The following is a 20,328-nucleotide window of genomic DNA, read 5'->3' on the forward strand; positions in this document are numbered from 1 at the left end:
CTTTAGATTTATTTGGCTATTTAATTATTTTTTGAAAAATCATGAAAATTTGTGCAAATCTTTAATTATATATATATTTTTAAAGTGAACGTTTTTAACTCAAATCTTTGCTTCTGGGGATTCTACTGTACTGTCTTCTAAATCCTAAACAGTTTTTTTTTAAACACGTATGTATCAGTGGTTCTCAAACTTTTTCATGTCAAGGACCCCCAAAATTATATGTATTTGGCCGCAGACACCCATCTCAAAATATTTGTTCCAGGGACCCCTAGAAGCAAATATTTGAGTTACCAAAAAATATATATATATTCAAAGATTTGCGCACATTTTCAAGATTTTTCAAAAATAGCAGATCTACAAGCTCATAGCGCGGCACTCGGTGCCGCGCTATGAGCTTGTATATCTGCTATTTGTTTTAATAGCCAAAGAAATCTTAAAATGACACAGATGCGTTCCCGGTCTTAATGGGTTAAAATAACAGGAGGTACCAGGCTTGATGAAGGCCAAGGTCGAGAGCAGAGCTTGGTTGCAGCCAGGCTTCAGACCCGGGAAGGCCGTCCAATAATAATAACAGACGACTGAATCCAAATAGAGAGAGCTAGGCGGAAAGCCAGAATCCAAATACAGGCACAAGGTTAAAACCGCAGGTCAGGCAGGCAGAAAACATTAGGTTATGCATGTAACCCACTGTTTTATGAACCATGAGGAGTGACCACGCTATGGGAAACAATTAAAATAAACACTAGAAAAGTACACTCCTGTGACCTGGTCTCCTCCAGGACACGGCCTGGCTTAAAGCACAGGCTTTAGGGGCTGTTTGTTTGTTTGTTCTGGGGGGAACTGACTGAATCCGGTGCGGCCCAGGGCGCACCACAAAGGGTTAATCCGTCCGTGTCTTTGGAAGGCCAATTGGAATGGAATCTGGATAACAATCTGAGAACACGGTAGAAAACGGCTTTGCATCATGATTGCATCATTTATTTATTTTATTACACAACCTACGGTTCAAGAGTTAGAGGCCAAAAATGTGAAGCATGCTGTTAAAGCGCCACCATGAGGCCGATGTGGGTACAGTGTCTTCTTTGGTCTACTACTGGGAGTGTGCGTGCAAAGTTTCATGGCAATCGGACACTGCGTTTATGATTTGTGGCGTTTTGTACTCATTTTGGAAGCCAATGACAGATGCATCTTAATACGTATCGATTTGTGTGAGTTTTTAACAAACTAGTAGTCAAAAGTGTGTTTTGATGAAAACGCAAAATCCCCCGCACCACCGAACGCCCTCACAACAATAGTACTGAGTCTGAAACCGTAAACATATCCTTTTGTTAAAAAACTAAATGTTTTCCGTTTGTGTGAGTCACTCCTGGACAGACTGAAATAATAGATGCTTGTTGAAGAATAGAATATCCACTCCAGGTTTGGTTAGGTTTCAAATTTAAGCTTTATTTATTTTCTTCTTTTTTTACAGAGATGCATAAATGAAAAGAAAACTAAACAATACAATAAAATAAGACAACATAAATGACGCAAGCAAGGTCCGACTGCAAGGTCAGACTGAGAAGCATGTGCTTTTCAGTCTGTCGCGACCCTAGCATGACGCACCTTTCCTTATAAAGAAAGCTATACGGCCATTAGTAGACAAACCACAATACAAGAGGCCTAATAAATACATTAAATATATATATATATATTATTGAATATAAAGAACTGGCTCCTACAACAGGAAATGGAATACAGAGGCTATTGAACAGAAGAAGAGGTGAGGTACTGTATACGTACTGAGGGCTTGGTTAGGGAAGGAATGGGCGAGGGACGGAGACAGATCGTGACACACCCGCTGTGCTGTTTATTAGCTCTGAGACCGTATCCTCTTTTATAATTATGTATTAACGCTCATCTCTCTGCGTGAGGGGACGGGGGGGGGGGGGGGGAGTGTGCGTCTGTGAGCCACTAATTAAGATGAATGTCATTTGCAGGGGTTTTGGTTTATTCTTTATATTGCTCGGGGGGAATCGATGGCTCTGATAAAGGCTTTTTTGTGCCTTCACCCCCTTAAGGATTGATTTTTATGTGAGGGTGCTTAATTCATCTAGTTATGATGTATTAGTTGCTAATGTGGTTAGACATTGGGATATTATTTGCTTAAAGTCTCCAAACCATAATCTGTGCCTGCTACCACGCAGCAGAACTGATACAGGATACAAAATGATAATACAAAGACGTGGGCAGACAAAGTTCGAACTTGGAAATTGAAGCTGATAAATGGGTACTCTCTCCTGTTTGGCCGAAATGTGCTTTTCCATTTTTTTCAATGAAGAAACACTAGCAATGATTATCTGAATATAGAGCTTTAAAGGGATAGTTCACCCAAAACAAATCTTTTTTTTTTAGTACTCGATTACACACCCCATGAAGCCTTGAATTCATGGAGTTTTTTTTGGTCTTTGTCACATTCCTAAGCCAATAATTTGATGACCGGCGGAAAGATGCTAATGTCTCCGGTAGGATACTCGAAGTTGACACTTTGAGTCTCCTACCGGTAGGGCATTAACAGAATAATCGAATATTCGAATATTCGACTATCAAACCGACTATTCGACTATCAAACCACTATTCGATTATTCGATAAAAAAAAAAAAAGTTTTTTTTTTTTTTTTTTTTTCGATTTTTTTTTTTTTAGTGGCTTTTCTGCAGCAGACACGCAGCTGTGAGCTCTGGTGTGACGTCAACTCGCATTCCTTGAGTCCAGTCATCAATGTCATTGAAAAAAAAAAAGAAAAAAAAACTTTTTATTTTTTTTATTTTTTATTTTTTTATTATTTTATTTTTTATAATCAAATCGATTAATCGAATATTCGAATACTTATAGGTCGAATAATTCGAATACTAAAAATCACTATTCGTGAATGCCCTACCTACCGGAGCATGAAATTATTGACAACTACAAAAAAATCCCCATGAATTCATGTCTCCATGGGATGTGTAATCGATAGGAAAAAAAAGTCATTTGGGGGGTGAACTATCCCTTACATTTTTTAACAACATACTTTTAGTTTTAACCTAATAAAACATTTATTTCATCTTCTTATGCTGTATATTAGTTGGTAATGTGGTAAGACATCAGGGTGTTTGTGTAAAGTCTCAAAATCGTGACTTTGTGCCGACACGCGCAGCAATTAAAGTCATCACTCTCAACTGTTTGTTTGTGTACTGGGTGGGTGGGTGGAATGTTTTTAGGCACTGTTGAAAAGAAAGGCATGCAATATTTATCTTTTGACTCAAGACTGAAGGTTTTGTTATTATTTTTTGTAATTCATCTTTTTCCTAGACAGATTTCACCCAACAATTCAGCCTTTTTTCTTTTTTTTTACCACATGAACCCTATTCTGGGCTTATCATAATAGGCGAACACTTGACAAAAAATAGGTGAATATTAGGTGAAAATAAACCCTATATGCCAGGGGTCTTCAACAGGGGGTCCGGGACCCCTAGGGGTCCTTAGAGTTACTACAGGGGGGGGGGCTGAATCTTTGTGTGATATGATTTTTTTTTTACATTAACCACTTGAACCCTAGAATCCCTTTTCTGCGGAGAACTTTAGCCAAAAAAGTAGGGGGGGGGGGTCCTTGGCCTGAAAAACGTTGAAGACCCCTGCTATATGCCATTGTACGTCAAATAGCACAAATAGGCGATCTACAAGCTCACAACTTAAGTGCTTAAAACAATCTCCGCACGATCTCCCCGTTCACTTTTTTTTATACGTTTGTTCTGAACTTGGGTCTCCTGTCCCACTTAATCCACGTTATTGTCTTGTGTTTTTTGGCTTCAAGAAGTCCTGGAAGGTTATTTTGAGAAGTCGGTGTGAAATATGTATCCCAACACACGGCGTTCAGAGTCTCTGGGATATGAGGTGTCGTGTTCCATCATTCACAATGTTCCTCAGACTGGAGCGCTGAGCACACTAACCCATTTACACCGGGAAAGCGTCTGTGTTATTTTAGATTTTAGCAAAAAAAAAAGCATTATTTTATATGTTGGCTATTCAAAAATAGCACATATACAACAAGCTCATAGCAAGCTTGTAGATCTTCTTTTTTTGAAAAATCGTGAAAATGTGTGCAAATCTTTGAATATTTACTGTATATTCTTTTATAGCGAACATTTTTAAATCTTTAAATCTGTCATTTTAGATTTATTTGGCTATTTTTTTTAAATCGTGAAACAGAGAATATTTGTAACTCAAATCTTTGCTTCTGGGGGTCCCTGGAACAAAATATTTTGAGATGGCGGTCCGCTGCCAAATACATATAATTTTGGGGGTCCTTGACATGAAAAAATGTGAGCACCACTGATAGTAACATGACTTTTTTTCAGAAAACTGTTAGGATTAAGAAGACATTTTGAATGGGCCTCAGGTCTTAATGGGCTAATGGAGATGAAGACAAGTTCCCAGACTCATGCATATTCTAGCTCCACGCCACTCGCACTCACCTCTCAAATAAAGTATTTTGGCACACTCATAGACACACACACACACACACACACACACACACACACACACACACACACACACACACACACACACACACACACACACACACACACACACACACACACGCGCAGAGTTGTATTTATTTTAGTGTTGTTCCGATAACGGCAGACTGGATGCACCAGTGGGTTAATATTACCCAGAGACCTTCTGGTGCCTAAAACGCTGGTATCGGCATCGTGAGTATGCCAGTCTATGCCAGTCCGATACCACGTCATTTATTATCACATATTTTAATTGTTTCAGTTGATGTTGCCCAACTGTTTTATACTCTTACTATAAAAAAAAAAATTACTAACTTGTAACTGCACATTAACAATCATTATTATATTTATTCCTAGATCAGTGGTTCTCAAACTTTTTTAATTTCAAGGACACTCATAACTCTGAGAGTGTACAAATGGAACCATTTGGTTCCATGTGTACACTCTCAGAGTTACAGACATGTAAGGGTCCATTTGGAACCCCGTCAAGGAACCCAGCTGGTCCCTGGACCCCACTTTGAGAAGCACTGTCCTAGATTTGTTTAAATTACACACTGGTATCGGATCGGTACTCTGTATCGACCGATATGCAAGTTATGGGTATCAGAATAGGTATCGGGAAGGAAAATGTCTTAATTTATTTTTTTAGTTTATTGCAGTCGGCTTGAGCCTCCGTTTGACCCTGATCCAAATGTACTGTGGTTGAACGGAGAGACACATCCGTACGTCTTTAGAAATAGTGTTTAATTGTCAAAAACGTGTCTATATTCCATAGGTTTGCTGATAACCATATAGCCCAGCCCAGTGTTTATCAAATGGTGTTACGTGTACCCCTTGGGGTATGCAGAGGTACTACATGGAGTACATCAGAGAAAGTGGAACATTTTATTATTTATTTTACTCTATATAGTATGTTTAATGATAAAACAATGACAAACGTACTGATAAAGTGTTAAACAAAATGACATCAGAAATATAACTAGCACCACTGTTATTGGCAAGAAAGCAGTACTTTATGTGCACATTATTTGAACACAGCATTAAATTGCCAGCTATGGTTTTCAGTTGGCAGTTTTCTAAACAAAATGTTTTAGTTGGGAAAAGGGCGTACTCGAATTCGTACTTGAATTTCTTCCCCGGAGAAAGGGGGGACTGAAGCCAAAAAAGTTTGCTCGATAGAGCAAAAAGATAGATAAAAAAAGTTTTGATAGATAAAAGTTTATAGCTCTTGAACCCCAGCATCACTATATTCTGGGGGGAACATTCACCAAAAACAGCAGATCTGCATTGCGACGCGTGGTGAGCTCGGTAAATCTCGACAAAAGACACTGGTGTCTAAAAACGACAACAGGAAAGAGGCAGAGGAGAAAACGGAGAAATCAGATGGGGCAGTGTGGGCGGGGCATCAAGGGGCCCCTGTGGCCTCAGGGCATATCATTTCCTGAGGGGCAGAGACGGCCAAACTGAGGGGCCACGGCGGCCATGCCCTCCCCTGATTCAAACCCCCCTACACCAGTGGTTCTCAAACTTTTTCATGTCAAGGTCCCCCAAAATGATGTATGTAAAAATGTATTTGGCCACGGACCCCCACCTGAAAAGGGTTTGTGCCCAGAGACCCCCAGAAGAGAAGATTTATGTCAAAAAAAAAATATATATATAAAAAAATGTTCCAAACATTTTCGATATAAAAAAAGAGCAGATAACAAGTTTGTGGCACGAAGTGATGCGCAGTGAGCTAGCTTGAAGATCTGCTATCCTACTATCCTACTATAATCCTACTATAATTCTAGTAACCTCTGTAGTGGTGCGTGAGTGAGTGAAGCTACCCGGTTCTCCTCAGTGGCTGGACCAATTGCTCTGATTTTGCACACAGCCATTGACCATTACCATCTGAACTTAACTGTGAAGCCCGTTTTTCAATTTCATCAAATCTCAGCTTCTTATTAGCGTTTATGTGTCAAACAATGTCGCCTCCCGGGTTGCCAGATCATGTGCGCATATCCCCCCACGGATGCGTCGACCGGGTATGGTCTAGTATTAACTAATTTAGCTGGGGACCCCATGGTAGTACTCCCCTCAAGGACCCCTGGGGGTCCCCGGACCCCACTTTGAGAACCACTTGCCCTACACTCCGCGGAGGTGGTGGGTAGGTAGGTAATGTACCTCTGCACCACCCCAGTGTCATCAACTTCACTCTGGCTATTGTTGAGGAACCAAGGAAGTGCAGTGTGGAGTGTGAAGTCAATCAGATGCATCTGATTGACTTCACACTCCACACTGCACTGGGCAAGTGGTTCTCAAAGTGGGGTCCGGGGACCCCCAGGGGTCCTTGAGGGGGGTACTACCAAGAACTGTCCCTTTCCAACGTGGTGGTAGTACATTTACTTCAAAAACGGCGAAAACGTTTGATTTTTTTCAACATTTTGGGGGTCAAGGACCCCCAAAATTATATGTTTTTGGACAGCAATCCCTATCGAAATATGTTGTTCCAGGGACACCCACCAGAAGCAAAGATTAAAAAATATATATTCAAAGATTTGCACAAATGTTTAAGATTTAAAAAAAATAGCAGATCTACAATGAGCTCCTATGAGCTTGTAGATCTGCTATTTTTTGAATAGCCAAAGAAATCTTAAAATGACAGATCATTAACACATTGGGTGCCAGCATTTTCTCATAACAACTTACCGTGGGTGCCAGCATTCTCCCCATTGACTGCGCTTTGCTGTTTAAAGCTCTAGCCTCCACGACGAGCTAAAAAAAAGCATCCATTCATGTAGCGCGATGACCCTGGCTACATCCTGCAACAATAACATTTCACTCGCGAGTTACAACGGGGGGGGGGGGGGGGGGGGGTCGCGCATCGCGCATGACCGGTTTTCCCCACCGGAAACAGATTCGGAGATATAGGTGTTTTAAAGAAGGAAATAGACAGGAAGCGGATGGGGAGCCATGTTTTTGTTTCCGGTGATCTATTTGGCCTATCCTTCTCAGGATCACAATGGGTACTCCCAGAGCTGCGCCAGCCCTGCCCGTGTGGAAAAAAACTAAAAAAATAAAAAGACACCAAAACCGAATACCCTTCGGTTTTGGCACTCCGCGCAACTATTTGCACTCCGCGCAACTAATTTCTTCCCCGGAGAAACAGGGTTCTGAAGCCAAAAAAGTTTGCTCGATAGAGCAAAAAGATAGATAAAAAAAGTTTCGATAGATAAAAGTTTATAGCTCTTGAACCCCAGCATCCCTATGTTCTCGGGGGAACATTCACCAAAAACAGCAGATCTGCATTGCGACGCGTGGTGAGCTCGGTAAATCTCGACAAAAGACACCGGTGTCTAAAAACGGCAACAGGAAAGAGGCAGAGGAGAAAACGGTGAAATCAGATGGGGCAGTGTGGGCGGGGCATCAAGGGGCCCCTGTGGCCTCAGGGCATATCATTTCCTGAGGGGCAGAGACGGCCAAACTGAGGGGCCACGGCGGCCATGGCCTTTATGCCCTCCCCTGATTCAAACCCCCCTACACCAGTGGTTCTCAAACTTTTTCATGTCAAGGTCCCCCAAAATGATGTATGTAAAAATGTATTTGGCCACAGACCCCCACCTGAAAAGGGTTTGTGCCCAGAGACCCCCAGAAGAGAAGATTTATGTCAAAAAATATATATATATATATAAAAAAATGTTCCAAACATTTTCGATATAACAAAAGAGCAGATAACAAGTTTGCGGCACGAAGTGATGCGCAGTGAGCTAGCTTGAAGATCTGCTATATTAACTAATTTAGCTGGGGACCCCATGGTAGTACCCCCCTCGAGGACCCCTGGGGGTCCCCGGACCCCACTTTGAGAACCACTTGCCCTACACTCCGCGGAGGTGGTGGGTAGGTAGGTAATGTACCTCTGCACCACCCCAGTGTCATCAACTTCACTCTGGATATTATTGAGGAACCAAGGAAATGCAGTGTGGAGTGTGAAGTCAATCAGATGCATCTGATTGACTTCACACTCGACACTGCACTGGGCAAGTGGTTCTCAAAGTGGGGTCCGGGGACCCCCAGGGGTCCTTGAGGGGGGTACTACCAAGAACTGTCCCTTTCCAACGTGGTGGTAGTACATTTACTTCGAAAACGGCGAAAACGTTTGATTTTTTTCAACATTTTGGGGGTCAAGGACCCCCAAAATTATATGTTTTTGGACAGCAATCCCTATCGAAATATGTTGTTCCAGGGACACCCACCAGAAGCAAAGATTAAAAAATATATATTCAAAGATTTGCACAAATGTTTAAGATTTAAAAAAAATAGCAGATCTACAATGAGCTCCTATGAGCTTGTAGATCTGCTATTTTTTGAATAGCCAAAGAAATCTTAAAATGACAGATCATTAACACATTGGGTGCCAGCATTTTCTCATAACAACTTACCGTGGGTGCCAGCATTCTCCCCATTGACTGCGCTTTGCTGTTTAAAGCTCTAGCCTCCACGACGAGCTAAAAAAAAGCATCCATTCATGTAGCGCGATGACCCTGGCTACATCCTGCAACAATAACATTTCACTCGCGAGTTACAACGGGGGGGGGGGGGGGGGGGGGTCGCGCATCGCGCATGACCGGTTTTCCCCACCGGAAACAGATTCGGAGATATAGGTGTTTTAAAGAAGGAAATAGACAGGAAGCGGATGGGGAGCCATGTTTTTGTTTCCGGTGATCTATTTGGCCTATCCTTCTCAGGATCACAATGGGTACTCCCAGAGCTGCTCCAGCCCCGCCCGTGTGGAAAAAAACAAAAGAAAACAAAATGACACCAAAACCGAATACCCTTCGGTTTTGGCACTCCGCGCAACTATTTGCTAAACCGAAGGGTATTCGGTTTTGGCACCCCATGTGTTAAGTTCCCGGTCATAATGATTTAAGTCCTCTGATAACAGCCACACCACTAGGCCTGTGGGGTCTGCTATCTCTCTATTTGAGAACAGTTGCTAGTCCATTTCTATTCATTAGACTGGAGCCATACAGAGACCATTTAGCTGTTGAATTGTTCTCTCCAGTGACTTTTTCTTAGTCATGGCTGGCCAGTCTGGGGTTATAGGGTGTAATAAGTATTTTGTGCTGTCGGATGGAAACCTTGTATCTCCCAAAAAACATAACTTTTCCGCAAAATTGCAGTGGTGGAAGAAGTACTCAGATATATTACTGAGTAAAAGTAGCAATACCACAATGTAGAAAATACTCTGTACAAGTAAAAGGCCTGTGTTAAAAATGTTACTTGAGTAAAAGTATAAAAGTATTGGCATCAAAATACACTTAGAATACCAAAAGTAAAAGTACTAAAATGTTTGAAAATAGCAGATCTTTCTGAGAGAGAGAGAGAGAGAGAGAGAGAGATTGCAGATCTGCTATTTTCACAACTTCTGCTTCAGACACTCTTATATGACAAAGTAGGACATTAGTGACAAAAATACATAAAAAGTTGAAATATGGAGATACGAGATTTTCTGCCCGACAGTGACGATAAGAATCGTGATACTGAGCTGAGAGTGTGTATACGCACACACACACACACACACACACACACACACAATCTCACACACTACCAGAATGCTAAGCGATACGGCAAAGATTTACTTTCCTGTGTGCTCAGACTAGTAATATTATATGTGGTGATAGAAAGTGATTCAGTTTAGCTTTGAAACCGTTTCGGGACGAAAAAACAATACAAAAATCCTAGACAAATTATGACAATTGCGTCCCTGCGGAAAATTGCAGCCACCAATTCCGGGGCAAACATTTAAGATAATTCTCTCTCTGTTGGAAATGGATGACTGTGCTTTTTTTCCTAATCAATTAGTCTGACTCTTTTGTCAACTTTTATCTGAAGCAAAAATTTGAAAACGCTCCCAGGCCCATTTCAGAGCTGTGATTCATTTAATTAATTGGAAGATTGAGGTGTTTGTCTGCTCCGCATGGCTGCACAGCTCACTGTGGGTTCAGCTTTTAGAGATAGATGGTGGGGGGGGGGAAGGGGGGCAGGGGGGCTGCAAAAAGGAGCAACACATAGTGGGCTATAAGCAGTGGTTACTTAGTTACTTACTTTACATTGTAAAAAGTAAATTTACTCAAGTACTGTACTTAAGTACAATTTTGATGTAGTTTTTTTTTACTTTACTTGAGTTTTTCCAGTTTTCAGTACTTTTACTTCTACTTCACTACATCTCAGAGGCAAATATTGTACTTTTACTCCACTACAATTATTTGAAAACTTTAGTTGCTAGTAAATTTGGATTATTATTACAAAACATACATTAACACTTCAGCCCTACTGTATATACATTTCGGCCATTTGAAAATAGCAGATCTACAAGCTCACAATGTGTCGCGATGCAACACATTGTGAGCTTGTAGATCTGCTATTTTCCTCTGCTGTGGTCCTGGTGAACACCATATCATTCGTATTCTGGGAAAACGTTCACAGCAAATTGCGTCAATGCGTCACAGAAACAACTGTGACGCATTGTGTGGAGCTCGCCGATCATGTTATTTTTAGCCAAGATATTTCATGTGTGAGTGAAAACAGAAAAGTCAATAGTACGGAGCCCTGAGGGACTCCGCTCAACAGTCGTTAAGTGGTTAAAGCTTTAAATCCCAGCTCTCTCTCTTTGTACGGTTTCATGTTAAGCTCATTGAGTGAATCCCTGGAGTGGATCCACACAACAAGAGCACTTTCATGCTCCTAGGAGGCCCATTCTCTTTTTTACACTCTCTGGAGTTAAAGCAACGTTCTCACAGGGTTTTATTGCGTTGCTTCCACAGCGCTGTGAGCTGTGAGTCTATAGAGGCCATTGTGAGCTGATGGGCTGTTGATTTGAAATAGCCCGATATGTTATGTTATTACCACAGCACACTGCTGCTCCACCAGCGCTGGATATAGCTGTATAACCAGTGGCGGAAAAGTACATTTACTCAAGGACTGTACTTAAGTAAAATTTTGAGTTTTTTTTTTTTTACTTTACTGGAGTATTTCAAATTTTCGATAATTTTATACATTTGAAAACTTGTAAAATGGGACATTCTGCATAATGAGTACTTTTACTTTTGGTATGTATATTTTGGTGCCAATACTTTTGTACTTTTACTCAAGTAAATTTTGAAAACCGGACTTGTACCTAGCAGACTATTTCTAGTACTTCTTCCATCACTGGCTGTAAAAAAAAAAGTTTAGCCCCTCTGAACAGCTGGTACTAGTGGTGGAAGAAGTTCTCAGATTGTTTTAGTAAGTTAAGTTAAACTTATGTAGTTAAGTTAAACTTAGCATGTACCACAATCTTAAAAAGTTATAAAGTAAAAGTACAAAAAATGTACTTTTTGTGACCACTTTTTAAGATCGAAGATTGAATCATCTTTGAAAAATATGATGCCAATATTTAATATTGACATAATATTTTTCAAAAATTGGTTTTAAAAAAATGCCGATGTACTAGCTCACAGCGTGTCACTTTTTTGTTTGTTTGTTTGTTTTTTAATGAAAATCTTGTGTACCTCAAAATTGAACTTCAGCACAGTACTACAATGTACTTGGTTACTTTCCAGCACTTCTACAGTAAATTAGTAGTTTATTTCTATGCTCTTTTTTTCTCCAGTGAGACAAAAAAACAACAAAAACATGAATCCATAATGTTCATAAGTAGACCCCTAGTCTAGCAATCCTACATTTGATCACAAATTAGTCAATACATCCATTCACTCCATTCTGTATTTATCCAGTATTAATCTCTCAAGAACAGATTCAGAGCTGCACAACTGAATGCAAAAGTGAAAAACGCTGGGGGCGCTGTTTTTTTTCAATTGAATGACCTGATGTAGTTTATGGGGTTTCCAGGAAAACCTATGATCTATTATCACATCGTCATAGACACTTTCTAGTCTATTCATTTCTACAGTACCAAACAGATGGTCTTGTACCTCAGCCACTTGGAGTGTGTTCAATACACCAATTTGTTAAAACAGCCCCTACGCCCCCTTCCTTCCAACCCCTATAGTAAACCTGCTCTGACCTCATGTGCAGCCACTTTTCATTGCTGTCGAGCAGAAACCTAGTATCTCCATATTTCAACTTTTTAATGTTTTTTTTTCGTTACAGAATGCCCTACGTCATCATACAAGAGTGTTGCACAAAAGTAGTGGAAATAGCCGATCTACAAGCTCACAATGCGACGCGTTGTGAGCTTGTAGATCGGCTATTTTCACTATTTTATATAATTGTTTTAAACTAAAAAATAAACTAAAAAAGAAGGAACGGTTTTGGACATACAAGGTTTCCACCCCCGACGTCAACCACATATTATTATTATTAGCTTGAAGAGATGCCAAGATGTTTTTTTTTCATCAGCCTAGACTTGCAGCTGTTTAATATGGAGATTATGCTCATTGTTTTTTCAGCCTGGATGCCTTGCCAGTTGGCTGTTGGTTAAGTGTTGTTCTGCCCCTGATCTGCTGATCTCTCCCGTCGAGTGTCACGCTTTTCTACCGTTTGTTCCTTGACTCTCCGTATAATGTAGAACCAGTAAACACATCTCTTTGAATCACATTACGTATACTTGAGTATTGTCAGTCTACTCTCTCCACCAAGCTTAACAAGACAGTGTCTTTAAGTCTGCGTTCACGCTGGCAGCTACAAAGCGACGACAGGCTGCCATCCAGTTTCAATGGAAACCAGCCATGTGAAGATACAAACTGATGGCATTTTCCTACATTAAGTTTAACCCATTAAGACCGGGAACACATTTCTGTCATTTTAGATGTCTTTGGCTATTCAAAAATAGTAGATATACAAGCTCATATGAGCTTTTAGGTCTGCTATTTTTGAAAAATTGTGAACATTTTGTGCAAATCTTTGAAGATATATATTTTTAAAGCGGACATTTGTAACTCAAATCTTTGCTTCTGGAAGTCCCTGGAACAAAATATTTGAACAACAAGAACAAGAAATTTAGAAAAATGGCGCCGATGCGTTCCCGGTCTTAATGGGTTAATTATTATTTACTATTGTATTACTATTATTTTAACAGCTCACAGGTCGGCTACTTTCACTGTTTCTGAAATAGCTAGGGTTTAAAGGAGACACACCATGAATTTAAAAAAAATATTTGATATTTAATATCATATGGTGTATGTCCCTCAAACCATTTTCAAAGGGTTTGAGCCTAAATCAACACTCAGATATACTCATCCCAAGTCAATTCTCTCAGGCTTATAAAGCACTTTCAGCTGCAATACCAAAACGTCCTGTTGGGCAGAGGGGTGCTACTGAGCAATTCTAAATACTCAGAATACATCAAAATACATGGGCAGAAAGTTTGGTGATGTAAGCAAACTTGCCATTCTGAGATGGCCTGTTCAGACACGCCCGTTTTGAAAATCTCTGAAATGAGAATGAATGAATGAATGTTAAAAAAAAATATTTTTTGGGGTACAAGAGACACTGGGGAGCCCAAAGAATACCAAAAAAAATAAAAAAAAAGTGAAATTCATGGTGTGTCTCCTTTAACTGATTAATTCATAAACAATTTTTTGTGCGTTTTGGGTTTCAGGGAAACACCTAAACTATCTTTTCGGTCTCGAGTTTAACAAAAAAAAGTTTGGGACCCCCTGTACTGTGCTGTATATATGTATGTGGTGATGAGTGTGTGTGTGTGTGTGTCTGTCTTCCAGAACAAGATGTTCATCTACCGGGGGAAGGAGTATGAGCGCAGGGAGGACTTCGAGGCTCGCCTCCTCACACAGTTCCCCAACGCAGAGAAGATGAAGACCTCCAGCCCCCCCAGTGAGGACATCCGGACCTCCCCTGGACAGTGTATCCTTCACATGCAAACTGCACTGTTCATTTTGTTCCACTAAAACTACAGTGTGCCAAAAAAAAAACGTCGACTACCTTTTTTCGGTGGTGTAAAAAGTACTACAATGTTTTACTTGAGGAAAAGTTTCAATACCGCAATCTAGAAACACTCTGTTACAAGTGAAAGTCCGGAATTCAACATTTACTTATGTAAAAGTACAAAAGTATTGGCATCAAACTATACTTAAAGTACCGAAACGTAAAAGTGCTCATTATGCAGAATGTCCCATTTCACAAGTTTTCAAATCCTTTGAAAATACCAGATGTACAAGCTTGTGAGCTTGTAGATCTGCTTACTTTCAAATTGCCAAAGTATATAGGTCTGAAGGTCTCCTCTCCGAAAATTGCCGATCTACGAGCAGACGTGTTGTGAGCTTGCAGATCGGCTGTTTTCGGCACACGGCCAAGTATAATTCAGGCATTACGACGCCATCACGGCCCCCCAAAATACATTTCTGTCAACTAAATCGACTGTAGATTTAGGATTTCGCTGACTAAAATCTTCTGATATTTAGTCGACTAAAACTAGACTAAAACCAAAACATTTCAGATGACTAAAATATGACTAAAACTAAATGGAATTTTAATTACAAAGTCTATGAACAGTAACGCACACCATCCATATATTTGATGCTGATATTAACAATAACAGCAGCATCATACACACAGCGAAATGCTGAGCTCAACTCTCAGGGTAAAAAATGGTCCCTTACGGGTCCATTAAATTTAACGGTTAGACTGACACTGTGCAGTGCACCGAATGTAGCTCACTATGTTTTACTATAGTAAGCAATGTAGGATCATCATCTTTATTGTCACATCACAGGTTTACAGGTGTAAAAGAGTGGGTGAAATGATAAAGGGGGAGAGAGTTACTAATAACTAGTAACACAGTTTTATTAAGAAACAGAAGAATATGCGACAAAAACAAAAAAAATATCCATGAATCCAAGTCTCCATGGGGTGACTAACTGATAGGAAAAAAAAATGTTTTGGGGTGAACTATCCCTTTAATAGTTGGCGTGTAGAGTTCCAAGTTAACAATCTTATCAGAAAGTGTGAGATGTAGCTCTTAATGATTTCTCTTCTTGGTTCGTTTATTTCACATTCGTATATAGGCAGTTTACAAAACAGAACTACGTGAATATCCAGAACAAATAAAAACACAATAATCCACCTAAACAATATTGATTTATGTTTAACCCATTAAGACCGGGAACGCATCAGTGTAATTTTTTGATTTCTTTGGCTATTCAAAAATAGCAGATATACAAGCTCATAGCGCGGCACCGAGTGCCGCACTATGAGCTTGTAGATCTGCTATTTTGTGAAAAAGAATGAACATTTGTGCAAATCTGTGAATATATTCTACAAATGTTTTCTAAATCCTAAAATATTTTGGTATGTTTCTATATCAGTGGTTCTCAAACTCTTTCATGTCAAGGACCCCCAAAATTATATGTATTTGTCTGCGGACCCCCATCTCAAAATATTTAGTTCCGGAGACTTCCAGAAGCAAAGATTTGAGTTACAAATGTTCACTTTAAAAAATACATATATTCAAAGATTTGCACTTAACGTTCAAGATTTTTTTTAATAGCAGATCTACAGGCTCATAGCGCGGCACTCTTGTGTCATGCTATGAGCTTGTATATCTGCTATTTTTCTATAGCCAAAGTATAATATAATGGTTTTAGCTCAAATCTAAAAATGACACCCGGATTGAAAGGATTAAAGAGTACATTCTGTTCTGAGTTGGCATTTTTCAAAGACTTGTTAGGCATAGTGATTGGGTGATTTTCTGTTAACTTTCGCTTTATTTATTTTATGGATGTGAGGTTTTGAGTGTTGCCTTGCTGATTAGATATCTGGCTGTTCTGGTGGTTGTTTGTTTATTTGCCCCGGAGCGGCTCCTACTTTTTATCTTTTTATTTCCTTGATGTTCCTGCCAAAAGACATCCAGTGTTTTACAGTCAAGCCCATTCTGGATCTGCCTGCCAAGTTCCAGAACAAGCCCGTCTCTGAACAGATAGTCAGGTAAGTGGGATGTAGTCAGTGGATCTCAAACTTTTTTTCATGTCACCGACCCCCAAATTGGGCCGCGGACCCCCCATCTGGAAATGTTTTGTGTCAGGGAGCCCCAGAAGCAAAGATTTGTGTTAAAAAAAAATCAAAATTATTCAATTTAGTTTTTTTCAAAAATAACAAGCTCACTTTGTGACCTGCTGTGAGCTTGTGCATCTGCTATTTTTGAACAGCCAACATATACATTTTGGATTAAGTGGTTAAAATGATTGTGATGCTGTATTACTCCCCTCGCTCTAAACGGAACATTTTGAGAACTGACTAGGGCCATGCTGGATTGCTGTAGCATGTGACCCCACTGTCTGAATCAATCCTGAATGCATGTAGAACAAACGGCTGACCTTCCCGCAGTATTTTATTTATTTTTATTTCTATTTGTATGTATTAATCGGCTCTCCGGTTACTGCAGTGTACTAAGATTTTTCCCACAATATAAATCCCTCAATATAAATGACTCTGTTACAAGTAAAAGGCCTGTATGTCTGACTGAAACAATATACAGAAGTGAAGTAAGGAAAGTACTTGAGTAAATGCATTTTCCGACCCCTGCATTTTCTGTGATATCAGCACAGCCTCTCTGCACACCGGTTTTGTTTGCCCAAAAACCCATCTGCCAGCCAATCGCTCCGTCTGGTGGAAACCTCATACTGTATGTCCAAAACCATTCCTTTTTCTTATCATTATTTTGAAAACATTTTAAATATATTTTTCTATGACGAAGTATCGGGTGTTAGTTATTAATGAAAAAGAAAAACATAAAAAGTTTGAAATATTGTGGAGATACAAGGTTGCCCAGACCCAACAGCAACGGAATGTCCTCCGATTATGTGGGGTTGGGTGGCGGTCGGTGGACGCACCGGTGGGCATAATTAAAAGGACATATTTACACATGGAAATGATTGTGTTATTTTTTTTTTATACCCTCGGCCCTCTGTTGCATAGAGGTTAGTTATATGGCAGGGTGCTGATGTTATCACCTTGACTGACTCCTGTGGTTGGTTTGGTAACTGCGGGCGCATCTGATTGTAATTTGCAGCTGTTTTAAGAGGGTGGATTTAGACCGCTGTGTCTCAACCTGAGGTCCAGGGACCCCCCCGGGGGTTCTTGAGAGGGTCTCAAGGGGCCCCCAGGCAAACGATTGATTGATAGGAACTAAATTGACCCTCACAGGTCTGTAACTCTTGAGAGGGTACAAACGGAACCAAATGGACCCTTACGGGTCCATTTGATTCCATGTGTACACTCTCAGAGTTAAATAAATAAAAAACAGAACGGTCTAAAATCCTATATAATAGGGGGTCCGTGGCCTAATGAATATCAAAGTGGGGGTCCTTGAAATGAAAACGGTTGAGAATCACTAGATCAGAGTGATGGGGGAAGGTTCCGGATCCACTGTTTGCAATTTCCATCTCTCTTTCTATCCTACCCCTTTAACCAAATGAACCCCAGCGTCCATATTCTGGCCAAATTCCCAAGTTATTTCATTTGGTTCAAAACACATTGCAATGTGACGTGTCGTGAGCTTATAGATCAGCTATATTCACTATTTGTTTTGCAACAAATTATAGGGATTAAGTGGTTCACTCGGCGACTGGCTTTCTCATTCATAGTCTTTGCCAATTTCATTTTCTCTCTCTCTCTCTCTCTATGTCTCTCTCTCTCAATCTCTCTGTCTCGCTCTCTCTTTTTATGGGCTCTCCGGCTTATTGTCTCGCGTTCGTCCCAAAAGATAACTTGTGTATCTGGCAACAACGCTAAGCCCCCTGTGAGCCAAAGGATCGCCCCAGCCCCAGATCGCGCTTCGTCCCAGACCAGTGATACTCAACTTTTGTATTTATTTCAAGGACCCCCAAGTTGATAGGCATCAGGCCACAGACCCCCAGACACACTCAGAGTTACAGACCTGTACGGGTCAATTTGGACTAAGAGGCTAACGGGACGCAAAATAAATAAATAAACCTTAATTGGGATGCTTGTTTTTTTTGCTTCAAAGCCACCTTTATTGATCCATTCATGTCCAAAAGGATTTCAGGGTTTAACATTTGAGAGGACGGCTCAAGTCACGGTCTCCGTACTAATTTGTGCATGAGCCCCCCCCTCCTTATCATTTAATTCAGTAAATACCATGCCGAGGGATGAATCCAATTTTGGGTGGGGTGCGGTAGGGGGGTAGTGCCAGGCAGAATCTGCCCGCCGGGTGAATAGATAGATACTCTATTTGTCTCCGCGGTGGAAAATTGGTTTGCGGCGCAATCGGCGAGACATTTCATCACAAACATTTCATGTTGTGATGAAATGCCAGTGAAGGGGTTGGTGTGCCTGTTATACTAGGTGCAACCCAAACCCAGTGCTTTGAGTCCCTTCCGTCGCTGAAGTTTGAATGCCACACGCAGCGGCTGGGTCTTTTTTTTTTCTCTTTTTACCGGCGCCGCTATATTACTTTTTTCCGGTATATTGCAAACGGAATTGATGCCTTTCATCTGCGGAACATTAACCCATTCAATCCTGTGTGTCATTTTTAGATTTCTTTGGCTATTCAAAAATAGCAGATATACAAGGTCATAGCGCGGCACCGAGTGCCGCGCTATGAGCTTGTATATCTGCTATTTTTGAAAGCAAAAGCAAACATTTGTAACTCAAATCTTTGCTTCTGGAGGTCCCTGGACCAAAATATTCGACAAATGTTCGCTTTAAAAATGATTTATTCAAATATTTGCACACATTGTCACGATTTTTCGAAAATACTATGAGCTTGTAGATCTGCTATTTTTGAATAGCCAAATAAATCTAAAAATGACACAGATGCGTTCCCGGCTTGAATGGGTTAACAATCACAGATGTTCAAAGTAATGCGGGACTATTTGAACATGCACCTAACCCCCTACCTCTGTAAACAAACAAACACACACACACACACACACACACACACACACACACACACACACACACACACACACACACACACACACACACACACACAAATTCAAATGAGCCGGCGCTTTGAAACGGCACAAATTCTTTTTGATATTTTATTCATGTCAGTTTTTTTTGTACTAAAGCGAAACTCTGCAGTCAACCGTATGGCATGTTTCTATAGGAAAAGGGGAAATGCCTGATGTTGTTACTAGAATAATTGTTATGTACTCTCGCCCCCGGAGAGTCCCCTCTCTCTCCATGTGAATGTGCATCTGTTGATCTGTTATTTTAACTTTTTGTGTTTTTTTTGTAAAGTAATGTCCCTACTTGATCATACTACAGCGTCACACAAAAGTATCAAAAGTAGCAGATCTACAAGCTCGATACGCGGCGCGAAGCGACGCGTTTTGAGCTTGTAGATCTGTTACTTTTGATGCTTTTGAATTTCCACCTGACAGAGACAAAAAAAAAACTTTTTTTTCTATCGATTAGTCACTTTTTTTGTCGCATTCCTAAGCCAATAATTTGATGACCAGCGGACCGCTGTAGGCAGCGGTTCCAGTAGGAGACCGGAACCGCTACCGGTCATCAAATTATTGGCTTCGGAATGCGACAAAAACAGTGACTAATCGATAGGGGAAAAAAGTCATTTTGGGGTGAACTATCCCTTTAAGCATCTCTCTGGATTTTAGCAGCAGTGATGGACAAAGTACTCAACCCCAGTACTTGGGTCTCCAAAGAAACACATCAAGTACAGATACTCAAAAAATGCAGTATACACATGGAAATCACCGTCTTTTGTTATACCCTTATTATCCCTTGTCATCACCACTCCACTCCAACGGTTGGTTTGGTAACTGGGTCTGATTTGTAATTTGCAGCTGTGTTAAGAGGGTGGATTAGACT

General features: G+C 40.4%; 1 protein-coding gene across 2 annotated transcripts in view; it reads left to right on the forward strand.

Moving 5' to 3' along the window:
* dock1 (dedicator of cytokinesis 1) overlaps positions 1-20,328 on the forward strand; it is a 480,313-nt gene that overhangs the window by 385,949 nt on the left and 74,036 nt on the right. For both annotated transcript variants that reach the window (XR_014602336.1, XM_084079253.1), the window contains exons 41-42: positions 14,238-14,379; positions 16,377-16,458. Coding sequence is in view for 1 of the 2 variants with exons in the window: in XM_084079253.1 (XP_083935379.1) it covers positions 14,238-14,379; positions 16,377-16,458 (224 nt within the window). In the remaining variant the exon portion in view is untranslated. The remainder of the gene's footprint in view (positions 1-14,237; positions 14,380-16,376; positions 16,459-20,328) is intronic.

This window comes from Gymnoscopelus microlampas (genome assembly GCF_963454915.1).
Source record: "Gymnoscopelus microlampas genome assembly, chromosome: 14".
Taxonomy (NCBI): Eukaryota; Metazoa; Chordata; class Actinopteri; order Myctophiformes; family Myctophidae; genus Gymnoscopelus; species Gymnoscopelus microlampas.